Source organism: Rhamphochromis longiceps, linkage group LG15 (assembly GCF_057381845.1).
Source record: "Rhamphochromis longiceps isolate RC_006_pf linkage group LG15, R_longiceps_female_GT1.1, whole genome shotgun sequence".
Classification (NCBI taxonomy): Eukaryota; Metazoa; Chordata; class Actinopteri; order Cichliformes; family Cichlidae; genus Rhamphochromis; species Rhamphochromis longiceps.
In genome coordinates, this window is record NC_140571.1 from 40,428,989 (window position 1) to 40,438,325 (window position 9,337).

Below are 9,337 nucleotides of genomic sequence, written 5' to 3' on the forward strand. Positions count from 1 at the left end.
ATACGGAACAAATCCAAGTGAAGATGATAAGTGATAAAAACCTGCTTTGAATCCAAACACTTGCAACAATGTGTGGATGGACGCGTGCATCAGGTACGTGTGTCACACTGCAAAGTCAATATTAGTTTCTGAAGGTGGTTACTGGTTTCACCTGCGCATCCTCACAGCTTTATCTGTATGTGACGGCACCCAAGCTGTTGTAATTTAGAGTATCAGCCACTTGTCATGTTAATAAGGGCTAAATAAAGCTGAGACAGAAAATGGCCGGTGTGAAAGCTGCTGAGCTGATCGTCATCTGTTTCATGTTGCTACAAGGTAAGGCAAGAAAACATTTTATCAACACATTTCACAACAAAGAAAGCGACAGCAATGTGTTGATTTACTTCCTGCACAGTCGTAACACCTTACACATATTTACTAATGTATGAAGGATTTATTAAAATTTAGCATTAAAACTTCCTGTAAGAAAAACAAACCTAACTTAGAGACTAAAGTTAAAGTATTGCCTTCATTTCTTTATACGTGATATACATGCAGATTAATACATAACAGAGAAGCTAAATGGTTAAATGTTTAAAAACTTTCCCATCACTATTATTTTTGTCATTAATTTTCAAACAAAGGAGGTCATTCAGTTACATCTATCTCAATAAAGGGCAGCACTGGATCTGCTTTTATTTTTCAGTGTTTTCAGTACAATTACATTTTCATTACAAACAAAAGAAACGAGTAAACACACTCGGCTCTCACGTGTTTACCCGCTGTAATAAAATAAGCATCTGCTGCACTAAAAAAAAAAAATACAAATGGAAGAACTGAGCCAGCGTGTTTTCATGTTCAAGCATTTAACATAATGGTACGTTTAATTTGCTTGTTCTCTTCTTGATCTCAGGCTTTGTGGCGGCTTTGAACTGCACCAGCCCAACTCCTGCTGCCCTGTTTGATGAACTCACAAATCATTTGTTCCCTAACAAACTGCTGCGTCCTGTCGAAACCTTTGCAAAGCCAATAAACATATCCATCAGCATAACAGTGGCAGGAATTTTAGGAGTGGTGAGTCTACACAGCTTATACACAAAATATTAACATCATGTCATCTATGTGGAACTAATAATCCTTATGACTCTAATATACTTTCTAATGTTACTCATCTTTAGAATGAAAAATCCCAAACACTGTCTTCAGTCATATGGCAGGTCCTGGTATGTTTTGAACAGCTCTCAGAACTAATACAATAATGTCACATTTCTTATATGATTATACTGACATTTTGTAAATTATTTCTGTTGCAGCTATTTGTATTTTCAGCACAATGAACCAGTCCAGAGCGATCATAAGAATGAATCAAAATGTTTGGCCACTGAATTGATACATAAAGAATACATTACTTGTTATTTTAGATTTCCTTAAGTCTGTAACAGTAATTTCAAATATTTATTATCACTTGGGAACTTTTTCTTACAGTCTAACATGACTTAATGCCAGATGTTGTGTTTCCCTGTTTCAGCAGTTAGCATGATAGCTGTAGTGCTGTGGAACAGTTTTGCTGTTGTTCTGTTTAATGTAGGAGTGGGATATCGAAGGACTGAACTGGGATGAGAAGGAATGTGCAGCTAAAAGAGTTTCGGTTCCTCGGGACAACCTTTGGGTCCCAGACATTCACTTAAAACAGCTGTAAGTTTAATGAATTTTCTAAATCAAGTCGAAGAAACTAACTTTTAATTAAAACACTAAAAATGTCAGAAATGACAAAGCAGTCATGAGAGACATCGCCGTCCACAACTGAGCTGGGAGACCAACACTTGCTCTGTAAACAGAAAGTGGAAGAGCAGGTTTTCTTTGCTAAGGAAGCTTACGTCCTGATGAGTGCAGTGTACTTTGCTGTGGTCTGCTGGGGGAGCAGGAGATAAATAAACTAATCAGGAACCCCGACCACCCTCTGCACCACCTACTGGACAGGCTGCGACATTTATTTTCAGTGTTGTTCAATTCAAATTTTATTTATACAGCGCCAAATCACACTTTATATTGTAAGGTAGACCCTACAATAATACATACAGAGAAAAACCCAACAATCATATGACCCCCTATGAGCAAGCACTTTGGCGACAGTGGGAAGGAAAAACTCCCTTTTAACTCATTCACTGCCAGCCATTTTCAAATCAGGTAACTCCCCACTGCCAGGGTTTTTGAGCATTTTTACTCATTTTTGAAGAGCCACAGAAAACTGTGTGTTATGATCATATAAACGCTGAACCTACCAAAATGAAGAACAGACTCTCTTCTTTCATCCAAAAAAAAAGCTTGTTTCTACCATTTTCCATTCTTTAGTAATCAGCTGTAGAAGAGAGGTGGGTTCCACCAAAAATGCCTGTTTTGACCAAAAAAAGGGAGAAAATGAGCTTTTTGTGAAAAATACATTTCAAGCAGAAAAGTGCCTTTGACACTAATATTTCTTGCTTTGTGACACCTCTAACATATAAAATAGTTTTTCACTTCTATAAAACAGAAATAACACTGAGAAAGGTTATGTTTTATCAAAACAATTTATTTACAAATATATGAAAAAATAAAATTCACTGACAAGCTGCCCGAGGTTGTATTCTGGCCCCTCCCATTGAAAAACGTAATTGACGTCTATAGACGTCAATGGCAGTGAATGAGTTAACAGGAAGAAACCTCCAGCAGAACCAGGCTCAGGGAGGGGCGGGGCCATCTGCTGTGACCTGTTGGGGTGATAGAAGGAAGACAGGATAAAGACATGCTGTAGAAGAGAGACAGAGGTTAATAACAAGTATGATTCAATGCAGAGAGGTCTGTTAATACATAGTGAGTGAGAAAGGTGACTGAAAAGGAAAAACTCAATGCATCATGGGAATCCACCTGCAGCCTATGTCTATTGCAGCATAACTAAGGGAGGATTCAGGGTCACCTGATCCAGCCCTAACTATATGCTTTAGCAAAAAGGAAAGTTTTAAGCCTAATCTTGAAAGTAGAGATAGTGTCTGTCTCCTGAATCCAAACTGGAAGCTGGTTCCACAGAAGAGGGGCCTGAAAACTGAAGGCTCTGCCTCCCATTCTACTTTTAAATACTCTAGGAACAACAAGTAGGCCTGCAGAGCGAGAGCGAAGTGCTCTAATAGGGTGATATGGTACTACAAGGTCATTAAGATAAGATGGGGCCTGATTATTTAAGACCTTGTATGTGAGGAGCAGGATTTTGAATTCAATTCTGGATTTAACAGGAAGCCAATGAAGGGGGGGGGCAGCACGGTGGCACGGTGGTTAGCACTGTTGCCGCACAGCAAGAAGATCCTGAGTTCAATTCCACCATCAGGTCTTTCTGTGTGGAGTTTGCATGTTCTCCCCGTGTTTGCGTGGGTTCCCTCCGGGTACTCCGGCTTCCTCCCACCGTCCAAAGACATGCAGCTTGTGGGGATAGGTTAATTGGATAATCCAAATTGCCACTAGGTGTGAATGTGAGTGTGAATGGTTGTCTGTCTCTATGTGTTAGCCCTGCGACAGACTGGCGACCTGTCCAGGGTGTACCCTGCCTTTCGCCCTATGACAGCTGGGATAGGCTCCAGCGCCCCCCGCGACCCTGAAAAGGATAAGCGGAAGCAAATGGATGGATGGATGGATGGCCAATGAAGGGAAGTCAAAACAGGAGAAATCCGCTCTCTCTTTCTAGTCCCTGTCAGGACTCTTGCTGCAGCATTTTGGATTAGCTGAAGACTTTTCATTTAGTTTTTAGGACATCCTGATAATAATGAATTATTGTTCTCTTACACTCATCACCTGATTTGAATATATTGTTTTTCATATATATTTTTTCAGTGTTTTATTATTGTATTCTGTTCTATTCCAGCCTGGACGAAGCCAGCTCTACCAAAACTCCCTATGTCTACTTATATAATACAGGTCATGTATATGATGATAAGCCCATCACAGTGGTCACTTCTTGCCAATTGGGAATCTACACCTTTCCCTTTGATATCCAAAACTGCTCGTTGACCTTCGGATCATATATACACTTTGGTAAGGCTGCCTGAAAATTTAAAAAAATAATAATCTCAAAGAGTCTTAAAAATTATTTTTTAAACTCTAAAACATCCCTATAGAGCATCCATATTCTGATTTTAACACAAAACTATGTGCTAATATGCAAATAAGCAAAAGTCTTGAATGTCACTCTAGCTACGGATATTCAGATGATTCAAGGCGCCACAGCTGAAAAGGTCCTGAAAGAGTCCCAAGATGTGATAGTAACCAGTGGGGAGTGGGAGCTGACAGATATAAATATTGCCGATTCCAGCCTGCATTTAGACAGTGGAAGCTACTCTGAGATCACATACTATGTAAGCGTGTTTTTACTGACTTTTTCATCCTTCTGATAATTTATTTTGTACTGTTATAGCTGATCACACTTTATTGTTTAATAGTTCCTAATTATGGGAAGCCTTTATAAACCAGTCGCTATCATATTGAACATGTTTGTCGTGAGAATGAAAGTAAAGTAAAATCAGGTGCAGATGATGCATGAGTGAAACATAAAGAAACTGAACTGTGCTGTGGTGGCACAGGACAGCAGGGATTACGTCCAGCATTTTGGAAGTAGTTTCCGTTTTAAAAGCTTCATTTCTAATATTTGATGTAATGAGACATCTCATTTATTGACCAAAATTCTGAAGCAGTTGGTAAAAACTAAGTACATCCTATGATTCAGTGACTTTAGCAGCAACAACTTGATGTAATCATTTTCTGTCAGTCACATCGCTGTAAAGGAAAAAGATTGATTGATGCATACAATCTAACAAAATTCTTACAGGTTTAATACTTTTGTCTCTTCCCAAGATCGTGCTAAGACGGAGACCAATCGCCTATGTGGTCAACCTCCTGGTCCCCAGCTGTTTCCTAATCACAGTGGACCTCTTCAGTTTTGTGCTGCCCCCACAGAGCGTGGACAGATCCTCCTTCAAGATGACACTCATCCTGGGCTACACCGTCTTCCTGCTCATAATGAATGACCTGCTGCCTGTTACCGGGGAGAAAACACCGCTCATCAGTGAGTGTACATAAATGTAGTATCGGCTGCATAGTTCTTCTTTTGAAGAAATACACTGTGCTGTATTTATACACTTAAGGAGGTTAGAGACAGTGTTTCTGAAAGACAATACAGTGTCCTTTGGATTATGAAGGGTTGAATTCAAACATCTGTGGAACAGACGTCTCGAAATCAAATTTTCACCAAAACTGTCAGTTCCTAAAAAAACAAGTTTTCTAAACTGTGAAACTCTTCACCGAAGTACATTTTGCAAAACTGGATGATCCCGATCAGTGTCAACTTGCCAAAAGGCTCCACCTACTAAAGACACATTTATTCTTGGGGTGTGGGGTTTTTTTTTTTAGCTCTAGTTGTCATGTCAATGACACACAGCAAGATAAGGCATCTATGGCTGTAATCCAGACATTTCTTAAACACGATGGTAACTAAGACTGAGAAAGAGAATATGAGCTCACATGTGAAAATGATTTAATGAAAACTGTTCTGAGTTCTTCCTGTCTTTGGTGCTGTTTCCTGCAGATGTTTTCTTCTCCATCAGTCTGGCGCTGATGGTTGCCAGCCTGTTGGAGACGCTGTTCATCACAAACATTCAGTACAAGCCCAGAGAGTACAGCGCAGTGCCTCACTGGCTCAGTGTCCTCGTGTTACGTTATCTAGCTGTTCTTGTTTGTATCCCTCCAAAGCAAAAGAGCAACCGAGTCACAGTCTCCCTCAATCCATCTCACAAAGGTACGTTATTATTTTTATAGTCCCGTTATTACTAGAAGATTTTGTTAAGAGCCCAAGCTGAAGAAACAGCTGTGGCCTGTATTGACTGTAGTGGACTATGTGTTAGGTTAAACAACATAATGCTGGCATTATGGCTGAGGATTGTGTGTTCCAGCTATAGGGAGATCACATTCCTGAGCCCCCCTGGGAAAGTCTATGCCAGGGTGCCGGAAAAGAGAGTCCGTTCGTTAGTCGAACCTCGGATGCAGGAGCAGGAGCTTGGTCCGCATAGCCAGCAATAAGTCAAACATGTTTCTGGTGCGTTGGACGCCAACAGTGCTGCCCTTTGTCACTGAATCTGTTCATAATCTTTATGGACACAATATTTAGGCATAGCCAAGTGGCAGAAGGCTTCCACTTGGGTGGCCTCAGAATTTCATCTCTGCCTTTTGCAGATGATGTGGTTCTGTTGGCTTCATAAGGTGACGGCCTCCAGCTGGCACTGGAGTGGTTTGCAGCTGAGTGTGAAGAGGCAGGATTCAGAATCAGCACTTCCAAATCTGAGGCCATGGTCCTCAGCCAGAAAAAGGAGTGCCCACTGAGGGTCAGGGACGAGTTCCTGCACCAAATAAAGGAGTTTAAGTACACTCTAAAATGAAAGCATAGTACAAATAAGCAATTGGAGTTTTAAAAAACAGGATGGAATCAATTTCTTTTATGCAACGCGATGATGGCTGCATGTGTTTCTTTGCAGGTAACCAATGATTTCAAAAATGACCCTCCTTTTAACAAATCCAGTCCGCTATTTTAACTCAATAAATGAGTAATAATAATGATCTCCAGCCTTGTGCTCATCAACATTCTCATCTGAGTTAACAAGAAGATTGTGGAAATGATGTCAGCAGATCCTTTTATGGCAGCGATGAAATGCAGTGGAAATGCAGGTTTTTGGAATGACGTTTATTTTCATGTCAAAAAGGACGTTGCAATTCATCTGATCACTCTTCATAACCTTCTGAAGTATTCGCAAATTGCTATGATAAAAACTGAAGAAGCAAACTTTGTAAAAAATATTATTTGTGTCATTTTCAAAACTTTTGGCCACGACTGTATCTCGTGGTCTTGTTCACGAGTGAGAGGAGAGGGAAGCTGGAGATCTACAGACAGATTGGTGCTGCGACTGTAGTGATGCGGAGGCTGTACATCATGTTGAAGAAAGAGCTGAGCGTAAAAGCGAAGCTTTCAGTTTATCCATCGGTGTACGTTCCCACCGAAAGAGCAAGATACAAGTGGCAGAAATGAGCTTTCTCCAAAGGGTGGCTGGCGTCTCCCTTAGGGATAGGGTGAGGAGTTCGGCCATCCGGGAGGGGCTCAGTGTAGAAACACTTCTCTTCCTCTTTGAAAGGAGCCAGTTGAGGTGGTTTGGGCATCTGACAAGGATGCCTCCTGGGTGAGGTGTTCCGGGCATGTCCGACTGGGAGGAGGCCCTGGGGCAGATCCAGGACACGCTGGAGAGATTATATCTGTCAGCTGGCCTGGGAACGCTTTGCTGTTTCTCTGGACAACCTGGAGGAGGGGGCCGGGCAGAAGGAGGTCTGGGCTTCTCCGCTTAGGCTGCTGCCACCGTGACCCGGCCCCGGATAAGTTGAAAACCATGGATGGAGGGATGCAAGAAGAATAAACGAGTTGAAAGTTTCTCCTTCACTGAATTATATTAACTTGTACCAGAGAGCCAAACCACTGAGAGCTTCAAGAACTAATAGAAGGATTTTTAAGGCAAATCTGTGTGTGTGTCCTGGGAGCCAGTGAAGTGACATAAACGCTTGGGTAATGGTTATATTTGCCTATATGCAAGAACTCTGATGATGGTGTAGTCCTACAAACAGAGCGTTACAACAGTCTGACCCGTTCGATATGAACGCATGAATCATTTTCTCGCAGTCAGTTCGAGGTACCAATTTTTTTTAAAACTTGTAAACAATTTGATCCTGATGAATCTGGACACGTAAACTTTAGGTCACAACTCTCCACAGTCATGCCACGTATCTCTCAGCTGAAAAGTACGTTATGCTTATCCTTATTTAAGCCGGTAGTAATATAGTCAAGTCGATTTTAATCACCATCTACGACTTAAGAAAAAGTAACCACTTTTTGTGGTCTCAGGGTGTTTTGTTTGTGTTTCACAGCACCATCAGCGAACACCAGCGCCACAAACCTCTCCGACCATCAGAGCATCTCAGATGTTACACTTTCAGCTTCTCTGGACTCTCCGGACCCAGTTCTGGAACAACTGAGGATGTTAGGCAGAGAGCTCACAGCCATCCGAGTTCAGATGGACAAATACTGTCAAGGGACCAAAGCCACGCAGGAGTGGGAAATGATCGGGACAGTGATCGATCGTCTGCTGTTTGGCTTGTACATCATCTTCATTTTTGTGAGCTTTATCACAATAATAAGCATCTGGATATGGAATAATTCATTTGCTACATGATTAGATCAAAAACTGCATCACATGGATTGGTGCCATGGCAATCTTCACTTCACGCATGCACTTGACCCCGTGCTGATTCCTTATTTGTTTGCATATTTGTCACACGTACATGTTTCAGATCAAAGGAATTGATGACCTGAAACATTTTAGTGTGACAAATACACAAACCAAGAGCAAAGAGGGCATGAGTTAGATTTGCTGAGATCAGGAATTGCAGCATTATTTAGTATAATGAAAATAGCCCTGCTTCTGTTATCTGAATTTCATTCCTGTAATCAAAATAGCATCAGTTAATGAGCTGTAAGGTAGCTGGCCTTGGCAAACTCTGCATTTTACAGTCACAAACTGTGGTTTACTGTATCCTGACACTATTTACTGGAGCTTCCCCCCCCAAACATATCAGTAGCCAGAGAAAAATAATGAAAGAGGGACACATTCATAAACTTACAGGCCTCGGCTTACATCCAGTAACCACCATTTTCCTTGCAGATCAGAACCTTGAACACATTTAGACTCTAATGCCATTAATAGAAGTTGTACTTGTCTTTAAGATTCATTAGCAATTAAAACTATTACAACTATTATTGTATTGTTTTTCAATTTCATGGGTTGTGGTTTACCTGCATAATCATAAACAGCAATTTGTGACAAAGAAAATAAATACATGAGACATCAGCTTCTGTGACAATGAAATGTAAGCGATGGTTTCAGCTCTGCTACTTAAACAGCTTGGCATCGAAACTGAGTAACTAAAAATTACATTTTATGACAATTAAAGCTGCTTCAGTTTGAGGTTATACCGCCACCTCGAGCACTCCACATGTTGGGTTGGGCCAAGCCTGATTAGTACCTGTACGGAGACGACTGGGAGCAGGCTGTCCACCGATCAGGTTTGATTTGCAAACCACTTCAGTATTGAACCCCAAATTTGCTCCAAATGCATTCATCAGTGTGACCGGATATCACCTAAGGCAATCATTTCCAATCACCACACCAGCAGAAAATGAAGACTTTCAGCTGGGTTTTCATTTATTTTGATTTTCTGATGACTTGATTCTTCATTAACAGCTTCA

The 9,337-nt window shown here is 41.1% G+C and overlaps 1 protein-coding gene across 1 annotated transcript; it reads left to right on the forward strand.

Annotated features, from left to right (window-relative positions):
• Positions 1-260: 260 nt before the first annotated feature.
• On the forward strand, positions 261-8,791 carry LOC146653195 (5-hydroxytryptamine receptor 3A-like). Its single transcript, XM_085381250.1, has 9 exons — positions 261-315; positions 893-1,053; positions 1,158-1,202; positions 1,568-1,674; positions 3,869-4,038; positions 4,198-4,358; positions 4,855-5,065; positions 5,585-5,794; positions 7,960-8,791. The coding sequence occupies exons 1-9, from the start codon at positions 261-263 to the stop codon at positions 8,262-8,264; spliced, it is 1,425 nt and encodes a 474-aa protein (XP_085237376.1). The 3' UTR covers positions 8,265-8,791.
• The last annotated feature ends 546 nt before the right edge of the window (positions 8,792-9,337 follow it).

Bases quoted from the DNA above. Each gene is read 5' to 3' on its own strand.
- LOC146653195 (XM_085381250.1), top strand. From the start codon at position 261: ATGGCCGGTGTGAAAGCTGCTGAGCTGATCGTCATCTGTTTCATGTTG. The intron at 316-892 runs GTAAGGCAAGAA...TCTTGATCTCAG, and splicing joins CTGTTTCATGTTGCTACAAG to GCTTTGTGGCGGCTTTGAAC. The intron at 1,203-1,567 runs GTATGTTTTGAA...TGTTTAATGTAG, and splicing joins CAGTCATATGGCAGGTCCTG to GAGTGGGATATCGAAGGACT.